Source organism: Lichenostomus cassidix, chromosome 10, assembly GCF_008360975.1.
Source record: "Lichenostomus cassidix isolate B80296 chromosome 10, HeHo_3.0, whole genome shotgun sequence".
Classification (NCBI taxonomy): domain Eukaryota; kingdom Metazoa; phylum Chordata; class Aves; order Passeriformes; family Meliphagidae; genus Lichenostomus; species Lichenostomus cassidix.
In genome coordinates, this window is record NC_139491.1 from 20,009,125 (window position 1) to 20,028,868 (window position 19,744).

The 19,744-nt window shown below is 45.4% G+C and overlaps 2 protein-coding genes across 4 annotated transcripts in view; both read right to left on the reverse strand.

Moving 5' to 3' along the window:
• Positions 1-1,437: 1,437 nt before the first annotated feature.
• On the reverse strand, positions 1,438-8,500 carry SEC11A (SEC11 homolog A, signal peptidase complex subunit). 2 transcript variants are annotated; one of them, XM_085071191.1, is made up of 6 exons: positions 8,294-8,450; positions 8,084-8,193; positions 6,336-6,485; positions 2,358-2,477; positions 1,870-1,927; positions 1,438-1,725 (listed from the first exon to the last, which is right to left on the reverse strand). In XM_085071191.1, the coding sequence occupies exons 1-6, from the start codon at positions 8,342-8,344 to the stop codon at positions 1,675-1,677; spliced, it is 540 nt and encodes a 179-aa protein (XP_084927317.1). In that variant the 5' UTR covers positions 8,345-8,450; the 3' UTR covers positions 1,438-1,674. The 2 variants fall into 2 exon arrangements, with proteins under 2 accessions (XP_084927317.1, XP_084927318.1); XM_085071192.1 differs by lacking the exon at positions 6,336-6,485 and having other exon boundaries at positions 8,294-8,500.
• Positions 8,501-9,006: 506 nt separating this feature from the next.
• Positions 9,007-19,744, reverse strand: part of ZNF592 (zinc finger protein 592) — a 36,126-nt gene continuing 25,388 nt past the window's right edge. The window contains exons 5-9 of one of the 2 annotated variants that reach the window (XM_085071177.1): positions 19,521-19,680; positions 16,629-16,907; positions 15,466-15,578; positions 11,956-12,091; positions 9,007-10,721 (exon numbers count right to left, since the gene is read on the reverse strand). In XM_085071177.1, coding sequence (XP_084927303.1) covers positions 10,212-10,721; positions 11,956-12,091; positions 15,466-15,578; positions 16,629-16,907; positions 19,521-19,680 — 1,198 coding nt within the window. In that variant the 3' untranslated portion in view covers positions 9,007-10,211. The remainder of the gene's footprint in view (positions 10,722-11,955; positions 12,092-15,465; positions 15,579-16,628; positions 16,908-19,520; positions 19,681-19,744) is intronic. The other variant, XM_085071178.1, reaches the window with a different exon arrangement.

Genomic DNA, 19,744 nt, shown 5'->3' on the forward strand with positions numbered 1-19,744 from the left:
GTGTTGCCCTTTGTGTGAGCCTCAGTCTAAAACCCATTTATGCACAAGAACTGTTTAAGTTCAAGGCAAAGGAGAGACAGACTCAAGCTCAGCATGAGCTGCAAAGGCAGAAATGCTGCTCCAACCCTCAGGAAGGTGCTCCACTGTGACGGCAGCTCTCGAAGATTCTGTGTTCTCTCACCGCTGCTTGGGTTTGACTTTTGACTGAACATCCCACCCTTAACTCAAGTATTACAGAGAAACTCTAACCACATTCTTCTCTCAAGGGCTCTAACACGGGGGGAAGGACACACAGATTTTATTACCATTTTTATTATGAAGTTATGATTACTAGGAGCCACAGGCCTAAGACTCAGTGCTCGGAGTTGGACCTGTTTGCAGACTCTTTGCAGTGCCCTACAGGTGATTTTTGCTTTATCCTATATAGGGAACAAGTCATCTGGTAACACCAAAACCAGCAAAATAGTCCCATGGACATAACTAGTGGCACAATTTGCCTCCAGAGATGGGAGAGACCTGACAAACCCTAAGAGGGACATATGCAAGAAATTGCAAACAGCCATAAACACACCGTTGGCTTTTGTCCTTGGCTTTCCTGACTGCTTTTGCTTTGCACAAGCCACGTGTGTGGCTGCAGTGACCATCTGCAACAATCCCTGTTGCTCTGAAATCCTGGAGCAGACATGGAGAAGAGCTGATAAACTGCAGCATCACTGCCTCGCACCTCTTCCATGGGCCCTCTCTGACCACACCTCCACCAGCAGGATCACAAGCCTGAATGAGAAGCTCAGAAAAAACAGCTGCTGGACAAGGTGACAAGTGGGTTTTTTATTCCAGACCTCAGGGCAGTCTGTAGCTTTCAGGTGAGCTGTGAGACATAGCCAGCTGGAGATCTGAAACCCTTTCCCGAAACAATGCAATTTTTATTATTGCATCCTGCTAAATCATCCCTGCCAAAGAGCTGAGGCTATTTCCAACCTCAATCCTTCTGTTACCTAGTGCCACAGTACACGAAGTAATCCTTTGCCATTTCAGTGTGATTTACAGAAACACAGAAAAATTGAACAACCTACAGCTCAAGACAGATTATTCTCCAAAAAGAAATGAGAGAAGCAGCTGCTACTGCTCTGTGAAGAGAAGACAAGTTAGATGGTTGTCTAACTCTAGGAGCGAGTCTGCAACAGCAAAGCCCAGGTATCCCCCAGAACCTGGGCAAGGAGGCTGCTCTCATCAGGGCAGTAACAAATAACATGGCAAGAGGCAAAATCTTGATTCCAGTTCTGAATTGGAAAAAAACCCATCATGACCACAGCTCACCATCTGACAGTTCAGTCAGCACACGGAGGGGGCAGCTGGCCCAGCCAGGCACAGACTGAAGACATGGTCCCAGAGGCACTTGGAGAGGAAGCTCAGCTTCAAAGTACAAGCACTAAACAGTTTGGCTCAAATTTTTAATATAAAAATTCACTAAAAAGGCTAAAATGTGACAAACCATTGGAAATACTGTGACAAACATTCTCCCTTACACAGTAAAAACCAAAACAAACCCAAACTGGCAAGAAGCTCTGAAATGCGTGTTTTCTTCTTTCTCCTGGCGCATTGGACCATCAGCTACTTAAAACGTTCATCTAGAAAAATCCATGACACCTTCACCTTGTAGTTCAGTGCAAAGGACTACTCTCGATGGACCAGCACAAACAAACCCAGTAAAAAGAGGACTGCATACTGGAAGAGAGAGCAGAGGAGACACAAGAGTGCAGACTCACATCTACAGCAGCAAACGTGCAGGGCACAGGGTTCTGCCTGTGTTCTAATGAAGGAATTTTAGCTGGGATGGGAAAAGCAGGCAAGAAATGGAAGAGCTCTTACCTTAAACTTTGGATAATCGTTCATTAAGATAGTCACTATTCCAATATAGGGCACAAATCTACAAGAATAAAGGTTTTCTTAAAACAAACACTATTCCAGAGTGCAGAGGGAGAGTCACTTCTTCCTCCTGGGCGGGAAGGCTGTGGCCATGGGGATGAGTGACAACCAATACCACAGTGTGTTTCAGCCTCTGCCTGGTTCAGATCTCACTTGTCTGCTAAGGTTTAGCCTCCCAGGATAAATCTGATGACAATTCTGATCAAGCTTGAGCCCACACTACCCTTACATCCATGGCCATCCAACATCAACATCTCGGGATGCAACTCACAACTTGATGCCTTTGCTTAAACCAAACTAAGAACTGAACTCTCCACAGTCTCAGGCAGGTTACAAAACCCAGCATGGACAGCTCAACACGAGGGGGGATTTACCAGATGGCTTTGGGGGATGGCAGAGTGAAAAGCCACCTATTTTTCAGCTTCACTTACCCTCTCGCTCGTCCTACTACGTCCTTCTTCTCCAGCCAGTGCTGCCCTTGTTTGTAGAGCCCTCTGTCATCCACGGCGTTGTTGTCTCCCTTTGTCAGAAATTTGATGTCTCCGTTTTGCCTGGTAAAGACAAGACAGACACGTAAGGCAGGACAGGAACCTGTTAAAAACTGTTCTACAACAAGCATGGAGAGACCAACACAAGGGCACTAGAAGCAACCATGTCCTACAATTCAATTAGCATAAAAGATGGAAACTCTGTCAAAGGCAGTGGAAAGCGGATGGTTTGGAAAAAACTGCCATGGGAAGAACGAATTCCGGCCCCAGCCAACCAGAACAGAACAGCAGGATGAGCCATTTCTAGCACAGGCGCAGCTATTGCCTCTTGGCTTTTGATCTATCTTGCGGTGATGCTTCTCTTGCTTCAACAAATGTTGGGTTCTGCTCCTTACTACCACCCAGAAGGAGAGGTTGGGGTTGAAGTACATAGCTCTACTCAGTAGTGGGCAGAAGCAAGCTGAAACTTAGAACTGATTAGGAAAAGGAGACAGAAAAAAAAAATAGTACCATGATGACACTGCATGAACTCACGATGTGACTACCTCTGGAATGCTCTGGGCAGTGCTGAGCCCCCCAGATCCTTTTCTGCAATGGAGAGAAGAACTGGCAAAGGTTGAGAAATGGTTAACAAGGTCTGGAACCACTTCCATACAAGAAACTACAGTTCAGGACTCTTCAGTCTGGAAAAGACAGAACTAATGGGAGATAAGACATAGTCCACCACAAATAACAGCAACAATCAAATAGCTTTTCACAGTCTCTTCCAATGCAAAAGGCAGAGGGCACCAAAAAGAGCTCAGAAGTAAGGGTTAAAACCAGGCTGAGAAGGTGCTATGCAGAAATAGCCACATCGCAAGCTAAACCACATCTCTCTGCAAAGGTATCTTGGTTGGCAAAAAATTATATTGGTTCAAAAACTGACCAGATACTCCATGTAAAAGAGGAAATGAGGCTAGTAATAAAGAATGGGGACTTTGTGATTGAAATTGTAACCTGCAGAAAGCAGGGAAAATATCACTACATTAAAGACTCTAATCTTTAATTCATCCTGAGATGACTTAATTAGTTTGCCAGAAACAGGATCCTGGAGCAGATGAATCTTTGCTTTGACCATGAAAAAGCTTTATAGATCCTTTCCCAGCCATTCCTGTTCAGATGCTGAACAGCAACTTGTGCCATTACTCAGGGATTGCCTGCTGTCACCTTCCTGTGGCATCTGCAAGCAGGTGCTGAGCAGGAGTGTCGCTGTTGAACAGCTAGCAGAGTAATGAAGGCACCAGTTCTCAGTGGCAAGAAGGAATGACCTTTATTGTTTTGATTTCATCACATATATAGAGTTCTCAAAAGTCACCCAGATTGGTCAGTCAGAAGCCTTCCCCCAGGCCTGATTGGCCAGGCCTGCACTGTCCAAGTTCTGGGACACTGTTCCAACAACATCCAAACTTTATCTTTATTTATAAAACACAAGAAAATTTCTCATGGGAAAAAGCTGTGCTAGCCACACAGGAGCATCCTCAGCGCTTGAATCTCAGCTCTCACAGAAATGACAGATGGAATGCAGAACAGGAAAGCATGTGCCTCTTTGGAGCTCAGGCTGTTTTCATCATGCCTGAACACCAACAGGTTCCTTGACAGGAGAAGCTCGTAAAGGAAAAAAGGGAAAAAACCACGGCTCTTTCTCCAAAGCACATCTGGTTTGTTGTATGGGAACAAGAAACACTCCAGGAGCTTAGAGACACTGTCTGGGAAAAGATACAGATCCCCAAAGGTAGAGATAATGTAGTTTAGCTCTGAAGAGTGATGGCATAGGAGTGCAGCATCTCACTGAGCAGAGTCAAGGCTCTGTCACAATGTGGCGCAAGAAGCCCATGGTGCACTTCTCTGCTGTCTGAAGTGAGTGAAGTCTGGTCTGGCTGCCCTGCTGCAAAACCACTAAGTAAATTTTGACTGCAGACTCTGTTTGTAATAAAGAACGAACTCAATTTTGTGCTGACACAAGAAGAAAAGGCCAGCAAGTAACAGACATTTTCTCACTGACAACACTACTGATGTGAACTGAGGCCTGAGTTGCCCCAAAATCACAGAGAACACTGTTTCCGTTTTCCTGCATTTTGACACTCGTGCCAGCTTCTGCAAAGACTTTTCACTTCCAAACTGGCACTAGAAAATTATTCTTTAAGTAGTGAAAGAAGCAACTGATACCCAAATCCTGCCTTCAGCTCCCAGGTTCAGTTTGCAGTACGGGCTTTTCAGTTTATCTCTCCCAACATAAAGATGAAGTTTGTGTCTGCTTGTTTCAGTTAAATGAAACCTAAAATACTGCAGAATGGTTTCACCTTACAGAGTCCAGGATAGGCACTACAGCCCCATTATATTTAAACAAAAAATAGTGCTGGATACCCTAATATCTAGAGATAGAACCAGGCAAAAAAGAAGGGTTGGCAACATCTGGAGAGAAAATGCTGCACAGAACAGGGGAGGAGTGAGAAGAAAAACTGCATTTCATTTGGAAGAGTTCCCACAACTACGGGAAAAAAAGTGCTCATGCAACATTAAGTATCAAGTTCAGCCCATGAACGGAACTTATTTTGAAATTAGTGGTATCAAAGAAATGCACTTTGAAAACTGACATTGTTCAAAGTTCTGGGTACAGAATAAATATGAACAGCAAGAATGTGCTGTGCCTACTGGGAGAGGCACTGTTCCCTCAGGGACAGGATTCCAGCTGTGTATTTATGTGCACAAGGTTGGTCAGCCTTGAGGCGGACCAGACAACTGATCTGGATGTTCCAACAGCTTCGGGAAATGGACCCTATCCATTCCATTGACCTCTTGACTAGCGCAATTCTCAAGTACCACCTGGTACAGCTCCAGCTCACTCCAGAAAACATTTACTCAACAGAAACAGATGCTGGGACCCCATCCAGCTGTTGCCTTCTCAGAGCTACCTTGAAGAATCAGGGATTCAGTTCAAGATTTAGTTTTCACTCAAACAACTCACACGGTTGGCTCGTATCCCCACGACCGGCCTGCAGAGGCCACAGTTCCATCCAGCAAAACAGGAAAGCTCATGATGGCAGTGGAAACCTTACTTGGAAAACTAAGCCCCATTCAGCCATGAAACCAGTGCCTGCTCCATTCCTTCAGACACACAACCTGCCTAATGCTGAGAGTGAACAGTACACGAACACTCCGAGGGTAACAACACAACTTTCTAGAGAGCCAAAAGGCCCTGAGTCTGCATGACAGCAAAGACCAGCACCATACAGACAAGCTCTCAAAGGACACATGCTACACACAAAATACCCTTCTGTCACAGCTCTGGCCCCACAAACAAGAGCCACTTCACACACAAATGCATCCATACTATAGCACACAGCACAGCAGCTCAGGATGGAGAGGGACTTCAAACAAGGGCATGGAGCGACAGCACAATGCGGAATGGCTTCCCACTGCCAGGTTAGATGGGATACTGGGATGAAATTGTTCCCTGTGAGGTGGGGTAGGCCCTGGCATAGGTTGCCCAGAGAAGTTGTGGCTGCCCCATCCCTGGAAGTGTCCAAGGCCAGGTTGGACACTGGGGTTTGGAGCAACCTGGTCTAGTGGAAGTTGTCCCTGCCCATGGCAGATGGTGGAATGAGACTGGTTTAAGGTCCCTTCCCACTCTAACAATTTCATGATTCTACAGTTTGGAGAGTCCAGGACACTGGCATGGACTCCCAGCTTGTGCCTTCTGCTGGATGATCTTTACAAGTAAACCAAGGAGGGTAGATTTTGTCTGTCTGAAACTTTTGTCTTACTTCCTACAGCACCTGGATATCTATGATTAACATCCCACCCACTCATTTACCCAAGGGATGAAGAATAATACCAGTTAGGGAAATACCAGCAGTAGAACCCTCCAGACTCTTGACATACTTCTCATGGATTTTCAGGACGCGATGGACTATAGGAATTTCCCTTCCTTCTATCCTAAAGACGACTATTTCTCCCACTCTGATTGGATCTTCAATTCGGTTCGTGAGGAACAGGAGATCTCCTCTGTGGAAAGCAGGCTCCATACTCCCACTGAAAGAGAGGAGAGTAACAACTGAACATTATTTAAACACTCAGAACTGAGTTTCAGAGTTTATTAGTCGTTAGTCCTTTAAGAAAAATCTCACAAGAACCTCAAAGAGAAGCTGCAGACACCCCATTCCTGGAAGTGTGCAAGACCAGGCTGCAACCTTGATGAAGAACTTCCAAGAAAACCACCTTGGAGACTAGGCAACTGTGTAACCTCTACTGCAATCAGGTTTTCAATCAACATATTGCCAGCTGTTTGGATTCGTTGGACAAAAAGCACTGCCAGTACCTAGTGTTACAAACAGATCCAAAGGGAAAAGCTTTCTTAATAAGCAAAAAGCTGATCAACACTATACTTTGACTTCTGAGCTCACCATGGGCAGGGAAATACTGGCAAGCTTTTTTTATTTCATTTATTTTTTGCAGATAAACAGACTATCCGCAGCAACAAAGCATTGAAAACATCAGGCTCCTGCATTTCCATCTGGAACAGACACAGAGACTTGCAAGAATTTGTTACTGTGATTCATCACTTGGCTTAATGATCTCATTTCAGGTACCATGACTCAAGTTATTTTTCTTCTGTCTCGTAAATGGCAATTGTTACCAACTACTTATCCTTCCTAAATCCACATAAATAATGCAAAACAGAACTATGAACTTTAAGTACCATGTGCATTCGTGTTTTATCTCCATAGAGCATATCAGCTGCTGTGCAGAACAGCAGATCACATCACTGAAGAGGGGGCATGACCTCATGGCCCCTGTCTTACTTACTGGGAGGAACAGCAGGAAACATCTGCCCTGTGCTTCACATCAGGAGAGAGTTCTGGTAAGTGGCACTTTGTCATGGCATTACAGCGTTTCTACATCATGAACATTGACACAAACACACAGAAAACGCCAATGTGGCTACAGAGCAGGCCCTGTGCAATATCCATGCCAGCATCCAATGGCAGCCCAGGAAATTCGTCCCAGGCAGCAGGAGGGTGAGAGTAACACTGGTGGTATCCATTGCAGGGCACTGCAACACAGCCAAAACATCCAGTGACACCCTTAAGCTCAGGACCAGCTCTGTAATGGACAGTCATTGAATCATTGAATCAGATGGTTTCCAACGGACTTTAAAGGTCATCCCGTTCCACCCCCTGCCATGGGCAGGAACACCAGGGTGCTCCAAGCCCTGTCGAGCCCAGCCTGGAACACTTCCAGGAATGGGGCAGCCACAGTTTATTTGGGCAACCTGTGCCCTGGCCTCGTCGCCCTCACAGGAAAGGATTTATTCACACTGACCCATCTAACCCTCCTCTCGGGCAGTACGAAGTCCCGTCACTACCCGCCCGGGTATAAAGTCCCTCTCCCTCTTTTTTACCAGCCCTCTTAAGCCCAACCCACCCGGCTGACAGAGGAAGGTAAGATGCTGTTTCTACCCACTCCCTCTTCCCTCGCCATTCCCTCGCGTGGATTCCTAAAGAGCCTCTTGCCCGCTGGGGCTGTGTCACGAGCCTCCATCTGACCCATCCCTGAGGGGATCCCCCTCATGGGCCCGGCGATTCCTCAGCCTCCCCTGAGGGTTTAAGCCGCCGCACCCCAGGACAGACCTTAGCACTACCACGATGGGGCTCTCGCTGCCCGTCACCACCATCAGCCCCTTCCAGATCATGAGGGCGGAGGACACGATCATGCCGAAGTTCAACACCTGGTAGTACAGCTGGGGGGAAAGGGGGTCGGTCAGGCCCTGCCGCCCGCGCACGGCAGGGCAGACAGGCCCCGTCCGCCCGCCCGATTTCCCGCCGCGGCCCCCACGGCACCTGCCGCTTGTTCATGCGCCGGACATCATCCAGAAAGTCCAGCGACAGCATCGCCGCCGCCACCGCCGCCACCGCCCTCACGGCCCCGCTTCCGCTTCCGCCCGCGCCGCTGCTGCGTCACCGCCGCTTCCGTCCCGCAAGCGGAGCTGGGGAGGGTCCGGCGGCACTCGGCTGTGGAGCTGCAGAGGGAGCGGGGCCGCGGCTCACCCACACCCGCACCCGAGGGAGCAACCCACACACCCGACACCCGCATCCAACACCCCATCCAACCTATACCCCACATCCAACAAAGCACCCCTCCAACCAACACCCCACAACCAACAAAACACCCATCCAACTGAAACACCGCATCCAAGCGATGCCCCACCTAACCAAAAGCCATCCAGCCAATGCCCATCAATGCATGTTCCAATCACTGCGCCATCCAGTGAACATCCCATTCAGCCAACACCCATCGACCCAAACCCCTATCCAACCAACACCCAACTGACACCCATCCACCTGACACCCCTTACACCTCACACCCCCTTCAACCAACATCTCTAATCTACACCCCCATCTAACAACTCACCCAACCAACCACCTGTCCCACCAACACACCACATCCAACCAACATCCCACATCCAACCTCTACTCATTCAACCAACACACTATCCAATATGCAGACAGCCCCAACGGGCCATATCCAAGCACAGTGAGACCAGACGGTGATAAGCCCAAGCAAGAAGATAAATAGTTCTTAAATTACTTAAACATCATCGGAGTAAACAATAACGAGCGGAGTTCTGGCTCAACAAAATGGAAAAAAAATTATGACATAGAAGGTAATTATATTACACAAAGCGTGGCTGTGACAGGGAATGAGGGAGGAAAGAGAGAGTCAATGTGACTACATGGAAAGAAACTATCTCCTAAAGGATGGGTAACCCAAACCACAGCAGGAAAGCAGTTACAAAGCCAGCCCCCACCATGCTGCAGGATGGTGGCTCCGACTGGCTCCAATGCCTCTGTGAGTTGTGTTCTGCTCCTCTCTCCTCAAAATGAGCTGTCAGGGAGCCCAGGCACTGATACATCCAGCCACTGATGGGATGGGGGATGTTATTCCCATCTGGTGATGGTACCAATCTGAGCTCCCCACTGGGATGAGCCATTGAGCACCAGGCCTGGCAGCACCCACCCTGGAATGGCTTCCAGCAGCACAACTTCACAGACACATGGCCAACACATCCCCAAGGGGATCAAGAGCTTCTAAACACTGTACTCACCAGGGAGGACTCAGGCTACAAAATCCTCTTTCAAGGATAATTCAGGTCCAAGACATTTCATTAAACTGTGTTTTGGAAAAGAAAGTTGTTATTTGGGCAACTAAGAATAATCAGCACAACGTACAGCTCAAACCCGTCCCATATAATGCAGATCCTGGATCGGCCAGCATGGTCCTGACAAGTGCGTTTGGCTGAGCCAGTGTGTTATGAGTTAAAACGAGTAACAAAAAGGCGGCATGGGGAGAGAAAAAAGAAGGAGAAAGAAAAGGAGATTGGGAAAGCGCGGCTGGGGCTCTGGGCAGACACTGAGGCAGTGCACACTCTAAGGAGGAGAGCTCGTCTGAAGGAAACTGCAGCTGCAAAGTGCTCCAGGATCCTCAGGAGCTGGCCAAGCTCCAGCGAGGATTCCGGCCCTGCTTTCCCTTTTCACCTCCCTGAGCTGGCAGAGAGTTAGTGCTTAGGATACAATGGCAGGGTCGATTTTGTTTATCTCTGTTTTAAATTTCCCTTACAAACAGGAGTTAACGGAAAGCAATGTCCATCCCAAGAAATCAACAGAATATTTCAAAGATTCGCCCCATCCCCACCCTGTATTTTGAGTAGAAACGCCCCAACAAAAAACCCCAACCAACCAAAAGGACTTTTTTATGTTTTTAAGTCTTAAGAGACTTTGAATGATTGTTCTGCGAGGTGCTGTTGGAGCCTTCTGCACCACACATCTGACTGTGCTCACGAAGAGCTGAGTCACTTCTGCACTCTTTGCATTTGTTTTCCTCTTCCACGGTAGTGTTCAACTCGCCACTGTAGTTCTCATGTCCATTCTCACCCATCTCTGTTTGTAACTTCTGCCTTTCATCTTCCTCCTCTTCCTCCTCCTCTTCTTCCTCATCCTCCTCATCTTTGACTTTATGAACAATGAAGAGGTGTCTGTTCAGAGAGATGTGGGAGGTGTAGCACAGGCCACAGAACAAGCACTGGAAAGTGGAGCTGTCAGTCTTGTGCTGAGGTATGTGCTCCTGGAACTCAGTCCGGATGTCCGTTGTGAAGCCGCACTTAGCGCATTTCCAAGGCATTTTCAGTTTTTTGGCTGGTGGAGCATCCAAACCTGCAGTGCTCTCCGCCTGACCCAACTCATCCGGTGCCATCCTCTTTGGAGATTTTGCCTTAAAAAAAAAAAGATTAAAATATGATCATTTGAACCCACAGAAGAGCAAGTGCTAAAATCCGCATGTGTGTCTGAAGATGCCTGAGGGTGAAGTCATGCATAGGGGGCATTCCCTTCCCTACCCATATCCAAACACCTCATCCTGTGCACAAGACTTCAACTGCTGACCTGTGATGTGAGATGGGAATGCTGGGAGAGGCTGGCTGGGCAGAAATGTGATGGGGAAATAGGTTAGAATCATGGGATCATGAAATGGTTTGGGCTGGAAGGGACTTTAGAGCTCATCCAATTCCATCCCCTCCCATGGGCAGGAACACTTTCCACTAGACCAGGTTGCTCCAAGCCCCATCCAACCTGACTTTGGACACTTCCAGGGATGGAGCAGCAATGACCTCTCCAGGTAAAAATTTGGTTTGGTGTAGGACCAATTTAGACTTATGTGTGGGATGGAGGATCTCACAGAAGAGGGACAGCTGAGAGACACAGGGGTGGTCATTAGCCCAGACAATGCTTCTCAGATTTAATTCTGAACGTTTTCCCCTCCACTCAGACTTTGTCCTAGTGGCATCTCTCAGTAACTCATCCTCTCTATCTTAGAATCCTGCAGCTTCTCCTCCCATGAGGATGGCTCACTTAAATATGTCCCAGCAGTGATATGCAAAATGTGTACCTTTAAAATAAATGGAGCAAAGAAGCCCAAGCAGCCAACCGTTCACTCCAAACAAATCCAAAACAAAATCAGTAGAACAGTTACATTTGCTATACAAAATTACACATTCCTACCTAAGAAAAATGCAGTTCTCATAGGTAATGGATTTAGCAAGTATTTTAAAACAGAAAATAAATCTTTTTTAACTAGCAGAAAAAATAAGGGAGAAATAAGAAAACTGTGCCATACTCATAGATGGGGTACCAGGGGAAAACAAGGGTAATAACAAACTTAAATTACAAAGTAGGCTGAAAAAAACACCAGCAAAACACAGAAAGAAAATCTTGAGAAACTCCAGGTATGCTGTCCTGGTGCCGATTAGCTGCACTTGCAATGCTCACCCTGACCCAACCAGAGGGAATCAGGCTGGATGGAATTGAGTGAGGGAAGGAAATCTGCCCTATGGATTGGTGGGTTTGACTGGCACAAGGCTGCAGCTCGATGTAACACCCTGAATGAACAGCTACTGAACAGGTACATTTAATTGTAGATTTAATTTTCCATGAAAATAGGTATCAGTTACTTCTGCTCTGTCTCTCTCTGGAGCTTTCGCTTTGGCCATCTGGGATAAGTCTGGGTTTTTGATGCCGTGCATGAGGCTGATGTGGTTCTCCAGCATGAATGGCTGAGGAAATGTCTGATTTTCATCTGTGCAGTACCTTGGAAATAAAAAAGGAAGACAATTTATTAGAGGACAGGCTCTTTGTACTGTACCAAACCAAGAGGTGTCATTGGAGACAGATTCTAGTGAGTAATGTACCATTAGACTACCAGAATACACAGCAAAGCATCATTTTAATAATAAAACTTTACCCTGAGAGAAATCTGGAACAGTTTGGAGTTTGCCACAGTCCTCATGAATGAGAGTAGGACACGTCTTCTTTACAGTGGTAAATAAACATAGGAACTAGTGGGTATCAGGCACCCTATGACAACTGCCGAAGAGGATAACTGATCAGGACGGAAAACACATGGTAGAACAATAAAAATGGACTCTGAGATGAGGCACCTATACAGAGGGAGCTGGTGACTCATGTGACACTGAGGAGACCTGTGGCACAACCCAGTCCTGCACCCAGCATTGCCAAGTACCAGGGAGAACCAGCATCACATCCACCAGAGTGTACCACAACACAGTTAAAAACCTTACCAAGCTGCTGAAATTCCAACTTTTATACCAACAACGTAGGCAGAAGCACTCATGAACATGTAACTCTTCATGTTCGAACCTGGCAGGACTCCAGAGCTGCCACAGAACTGGCTGACATCTCAAAAAGAGGCCGTGAAGGATATGTGCCATCTGTACCTCCGCTCCTGGATGACTGAGGTCTGCTGGAGTAAGTGCCAGGCCTTGCAGACATATAAACCAGCCCCCCTGAAGTGCACAGAGGGGGGTTAGCAATTGAGAAAGCCAGAATTGAGTATCTGTGCTGTTCTGGTGCTTGCCAGCACAACATGGCAAAAGTCCATCAGCTACACATGGACCTGAGCACGGACTAATGACACCAGAGTCCTCTGAGGGGTCCTAATTGCATCTGAGACAGGCAGCATGGGATGAAGGGCAACAGAGAGGAGCTGAAGTGTCTCTGGGCAGTGAAGACGTCTTTTAAAAATAGAGAAGATTCCTACTGATCTTCCAGTAACTAGAGAGGAATTAACAGTCAGCAATGATGTGAAAATGCAGACGTGCTCGTTGAATACTTCAGGGTTTTAACAAGAATCGCTTAGAAGATAAATCAGTATTTAATGATGATGGAATTTTTCTCCCTTGTGGAGGAAAGCTGAGAGATTATTAAGTGGTATTTATCAAAAATAAACATGTTGAAAATCAAGGGTTTCACACAGTTTGTACTTAAGACTTGGAAAAGAAGAATGAGATCTTATAGCAATAACTAAGTGAATTATGAAAGAAAATACACAAAACATCACAGTATTTTGCAATTTATCCTAATTTAGAATTCTTTTTATGTGAGCAGGGAAAGATGCTTTCCTAATCTGAATTACTCCAGTGACAAGCATGGCAGCATGGTGTTCAAGCAAGTCCTTCATCACTGGTTTCTCCCTACAAATTTATCCAAAGGCAGAGATCTAAGGCGGGCAGGACAAGAAAGGGGAAATCACAGCTGGGAATGTTAGAAGCCAGAGGGAGATCACCTAAAAGCAAGCATGCTGGAGTCACAAAAATAGTCAGTAATCAGATCCATGACAGATTTTATTCATGTTTCACATGGAAACCCAAGAGAAGAGGGTGACGTGAAGTTAAGACATCAAAACCCCTGAAGAGAATAACAGATGCAAGTGATACAAAATGCCAGGGCGGGAAGAAGGAAAAGGGACACCAGAACCAGAAGAAACAAGGAGCAGAGGACATATGATGCCTTACAGAGCACTGAAGAGATCCAAGGAGGAATTCAGAGACTGCAGGGTAAGATTTTTAGAGCAATGCTCTGGACATGCTCAGAGGGATCTAATGGAAGACAGGAGAAGAGACCTCGTATCCAAACAAAGAGCAGTTCTTGGAGATGCTGGGACAGTATTTCAAGGAAGAGGTGTCATCTGCAGAGTGCTGTGATTTCAGTAAGTCTGCCACTACAATGATTAAAGAGAAAACAACCACTGCCCAATTAAGACTTCATCAACAGATTTTGAGAAGGAACAACTACAAGCTGGAGCATTAACTGCAACCACAATTTCCTCGGATTTCTAGCTGTGTTTTCTCTGCTGGCATGATTGTGGCCCCTTGGGAGAACCAGGGGATCCACAGCTGTGTGTTGTTCTGAAAAGTAACAAGGTAATGCACATCCCAGGCTGTCAGGAATTTGCATACAAATCCTTCTTCCCAGTACACCTTATGCTCATTTTAATCCTGAAACATTCCACTTTAAAAACAACTGATCCAGAGAGAACAGATCTATACAAATCACGTGAGTGTAACACCAAAGACCATCACCCACAAACTTAAAGCCGAACGAAACACACTTGGAGCCAATATTTCATCTCCTCCAGAGGTTCCAAGTCACAGCAGTTACAAGAAATGGAAAGTTTAGAAGTCCTGGATGAAAAAATGTCTCAGGAATGTATTTGCAGTGGTAATGCCTATGCGGTATCCATTTACTAAAAGCTATTATGGCTCACTAGATAGTCCAAAGAAATACAGTACTTGAGGAATGTACTTGTAGCCTTCAGATGAGCTTTTAGCAACTTGAGTGCAGTGAAGTGACATCACACGTCAGAAACATTTGCATTAAACCACAATTTTAGATAAATTAGAAAGATCCCCCAACCAACATCACTGCAAACTTCCTTTCCAACCCAAATGTGCTTTAATCCTGTTTCAAAAGGGTGTCTTGGAATGCAACAGGAAGGAATTCTGAACGGTCGCTCTGCATACAACTTTCTCTGCAGCAGTTACAGAGGCAGATTCATAAGCACTGGGCTTTGTCCTGAACTGGGACTGTATCCACAGTTAAAATATGTTCACCAGCAATGATTTTCATCTACCACTGGTTTACATAACTTGTCTGAAGTCTCAAAATCCATTTTCCAACTTTGAGGTGTAACTTCCCAAGCAAATCCAGCAAGATCAATTCTCCATTGCCCTGCAGCCTGTGCAGTCAGTTCTGCCCTTGCCAAGTGGCGTCAAGATCTGGTTCGTTAGGTTTTTACACACCGTTCGCACCCGAGAAGGCACAGGAGCGATGGATGACCACACCAACCACAAAGCAGTGAAAGACTGGCCCAATATTTTATTGGCTGTTTCACAACAATGCACAATGGAAATCTCATTTTGCACCTGCAGATCTCAAATCACACCTTCCCTTAACTTTCCAAAGGACATTCACTGTGCAGTCAAAAGCAAGGACTTATTTTAGCCACTAAATCTCATGTTTAACATATTCTTCTCCTCAATTTCCCCCAGTAACTTACAGCCTGGAATAGACTGGAGTAGCAGATATGAGTTACTACAACTTCCAAACTCGAAGGATTAGACTGCTGCCGAAAACCAGTTTGCAAAGTGGCACTGGGTACATACCAGCAAGTGTAGACTTTCTTTGCTGTGTCGTGGTTATTGCGGATGTGTCTGCGCAGGCTGTTGGAGGCATTGAACGACCGTTCACACTGGCGACAGGGGTATCTTTTAATGGACTGGCAGGAAAAGAGAAACAGTTTTGAACAGCAGTAACATGGAAGGCACTGACTGGATTCTAATTCCCATGCTCCTCACCTCAACATTACCTCTCAGATGCAAAAAAATCCCTTCCATAATATGTAATTCCACTGACAGAGACAGATCACTGAGGTTTTGAGATCCCACTTAGACTCAGCCCAACAGATGGCTAATACCAGCACAGATCTTATAAAAAACAGAACTACTTAAAGAACATGCTTGATTTTATTGATTTTTTTTAGGAATATTATACAATTAGACATTTTTACAATGTCGAATTGTATATATGCTTCTCCTGTGGCTTCACTTCGCTACCAGACCCCCTGCAGAATAGGACCCCAGTGAAGTACAAGCCCACTTACCCTTCTCTCTCCTTGGAATTCAGCACAAGAAAAGGGAAAGATGTTAAAAAGCATCACACAGGCCCTCCTGTTATCTATGTATGATATCCATATCCCCATAAGAAAGTCTGCCCTGTAACCAACCTCCTCCAAAATCTTCCTACAGCCCTTTGTATAACCTGCATGGACATTCCAGTTAAAATCTTGTTAGACTTGATAAATGAATACATATATGTATTAAACTGAAATATTTGGCCAATTTCCTTATTCTGCAGAATTCAAATGGGAAAATCCAGCATTCTCACCCTGCCCTCATCTACTCTTGAAGTGAGGACTTCATCAAGTGGGACAATCCAGCCATCCCCAAATTAACTTAGAAGGATACAAACACCATGATCCAGATTCCCATTCATGGCTAGGTGATTCAGGATATCAAACAGGAAGTCCTAATGGCAAAGTACTGAGAAATCTGTCTGTACCCAGCATCTAGGCCCATGCTCTGCCAGTGACAAGCATTAGCTTGACAGAAATAGCTCAAGGAAACACAAGACTTGAGCTGGATGAAACCTACCAAAAATTGAGATTTGCAGTTCTTGTAATGACAAGAGCCTGCAGAGGAGCATGGAATGCAAGAGACTGGTGCTCTTCCCCAGTTCCCTAGCTCAAGTATTTCATCCAAGTCCTTACCCTTCCGTGATTTCTCTTCATGTGGGACACATAGGTTTCCCGATCAGGCATCCACTGTGAACATTCCTTGCAAGTCCACCCAGTTCTTCTCAGTCTGGACTTGGATTCGGGTTTGTGTCCTTCCACCCTAATGTCCTTCCTCATCAGAGGAGAGTGGGAAGTCCCATTGGCTACCAAAAGCTCCTTTGGTGAGGTATGAACCTGGTTCCTTGAAGCCTTCTCAGACTTCTGCCGAAAGTTTGAGAGCTCTTCAGGATTTTGGGGGACTCCATGAACACCCTGAATAACAGTAATAACATAACATTTACATGTAATTCACATTTCACACCTTTATTTATAAATAAATACTATTTTTTATTTAAATACATGATTTAAATCCCCACTGGCCAAACAATGTGTTGTTGTCTTGCTCCTGTGTGTTTTCCCATTTCTCCTAGAAACTGCTGCAGTGCTTTCCCCAACAAGAGATTTTCCCAAGAAACATGAAGCTTCTATTTCTGTTTCCTGCATGACAACAGCCACTCCTTGGGGCTGCCTGTTTAGCATTTTGGATGAGCCCTGGGAACTCTGGTTAAACAGGGAAGATGTAATGGAAGAGAAATTTTAATTGTCATTATTTCAAGAGCCTAAGCTCTAAAAACACAGAGCTTTGGTAAACTCTGAATGAAATGTTTGCTGGTATCCTGAGGGCTCCAAAGCCGCTTCATCTTTGCTCAAGGGATGGAAAGAGAGAATGTTTAAGTTTCTCCAAGTCTACTTCCTTCAATTCTACTCCATCTATTGATGTTTACATTTTTGACGGTTCAAAACTTTGCTTGTGACATATAATACCAAGCATAAAGCCAGGAACCAGCCTTATAAGGAATATGGCTCCAGGCACTTTGGTTATTCAACAGGCCAAAATCCAAAGTCCCCCAAAAAGTTATTTTAACAAAGAAAATTGAACATAAGGAAAATAATCTAAAAATGAAAAGCTGTGGGAAAGCAAAACCAAGTAAAACAGCAATGTACCAAAGAAACCTCAAGACACTCCCCTAGGAACAACAACAGTTCATCCACACACAAGGCTAATTTAGAGGTTTAATTGTGCACAGTAATTAATAACAGGTAAAGTTTCAACACACAAATGCCCCAGGCCTTCGGAAGCCTTTCTGTGGGTTAGACACCAAACAAAACTCCAAATACAAGGTCTCAGATGAGAAATCTGTGTGCTTTGCACCTGACTCAGCTGGTGACCCAGAAGCCACGGCACTGCCACCTCCTCAAGAACACAGACACATCAGTTCTTTCTCCCCATCTGGAAATCTTTGGAGTGTTTCAGTGCCCATCACTCCACTGTTACACCACTTGGATAAAACACAAGAAGAGCTTGGAAAAATGAAGTGACTTCTCTGCAGAACCAATACCAGGAAGCAGGGCTAACTCCTGCTCTGCAAAGCTTTAAAGCTGAGGAAGATGAGGAGGCACATGGATTCTCTATTTTGCACATAGGCACATACTAGACAGCACCTCCTAAAAACTCTACCGCATGAAGGTGACCGCAGAGGAGACGGGGGAGTGCAATTACTACCCTGCCACAGCCAAGTACCTCAGAGGTTAAGAGACAAAGTTTTGTGGTGAATATCTTGGGGTGCTGGTACACAAACTGCTGCAGGCAGGTTCCTGGGGTGGGATCTGACAATGAACCCACAACGTGTGTATCTCAGCTCCAGCTTTTTAGCACTGGGGTTGAACACCTCTTTGAAGGTCCCAACCTTAATCTCAACTCTATTTTCCTAGCTAGAATGCACTGAGATTAGCAATCACCGACTTCGCAGGAGGGCTTCGTATTGTAAGTCATTACTGCATGCAAAGCACTTCCAGATTTGCAAGTTAAAGACATGGGGGAGAGAGCAAATAAGTAGTTTTTAATGGTTTTGCTTTCAGGAATGAGCTAACAAATCTTCCAGCTTTTTCAGTGTAAGTATAAACAAAATAAAGTCACTGGTTTTAAAAAAAAAAGTCCTTTTATTTCCTAATCAAAGAGAAAGAAGGCTTTGCAAGTACTTTCTTCAGAATGCCACTGAGACATCTTCCAAGAAGATTTCCATGGAGTGTTGTTAGACACTGAATATAAAAATATCCTGTGTAAGAAAACAGAAAAATGTGGCACTTTTACATTTATGGGATAATTGGACCTGTAAGGCTGGTACTTCCAGGGCAATCACTTCTGCCTCTCTCAGTCCCCTCTTGCAGTCTGGCATGGTTCAGAGAAGCAGGGAATCAGGCTGTTAAATATTGTAACCTCCCTCTGAGGAAGTTGCAAAGGGGCCAAGGCTCTCTAGGTGAGCATCCAAAAGAGGCAGATTCAGCCTTCACCATATAAATTAGGTAACACTGTGGGCAGAGAATAATTGGTCCTGTCTCCCAACCAAAGATAAAGCTGCCACACAAATTTAATTAACTTTCTTTAAGAGGCTGTAGACTCCACAGCCCTGGAAGTGTTCAAAGTCAGGTTGGACAGGGCCTGGAGCAGCCTGGGATAGAGGAAGGTGCCCCTGCAGGGGGTGGAATGAGATGGGCTTTAAGGTCCCTTCCAACCCAAACCAGTCTGTGATTCTCTGGTTCTGTGAAAACAGAAGACTTAAAAATCAAAGAGATGTACCTGTAAAAAGTTTTTGTTATACAGTTAAAACACATCTAAATGAGAGGAACTACCTGCATTAAGACCAACTAACACAAACCACTCCACTGACATTTCCAGGTCCTCTAAATCACTGTAGTCTATTTTTTTTCACTAAAATATTCCTCAAGAACCTTCCACTTTTTGAGACACTTGCCTCACACGGCTGATGTAAATTCTGTGAACTCAAAAAATAGGAACTTGCACCAGTAAGGGAGGGAGTTACCTACCTTAACGTGCTGCATTAGCTGCTGCTTCTGCATATACACCAGCTGACACTGTGGGCACTTAAACACGCCCACTAACAACTTGCTGGCGTTCTGCTGGAAGTGCTCTTGGAGCAGCTTCTTCTTGTTAAAGACCATCTCGCAAGAGCATTTGTAGATCACCCTAAAACAATTAAAGAAAGTAAATTCAGTCTCTCTGCCTCAAGAAGACAATGGAAAAAGTCATC

Excerpts from the sequence above, each read along its gene's own strand:
- SEC11A (XM_085071191.1), bottom strand. The coding sequence starts at position 8,344 with ATGCTGTCGCTGGACTTTCTGGATGATGTCCGGCGCATGAACAAGCGG. Across the intron at positions 8,194-8,293 it reads GGCGCATGAACAAGCGGCAG|CTGTACTACCAGGTGTTGAA; the intron begins GTGCCGTGGGGG and ends CTTTCCCCCCAG. Across the intron at positions 1,928-2,357 it reads GTAGTAGGACGAGCGAGAGG|ATTTGTGCCCTATATTGGAA; the intron begins GTAAGTGAAGCT and ends TTATTCTTGTAG.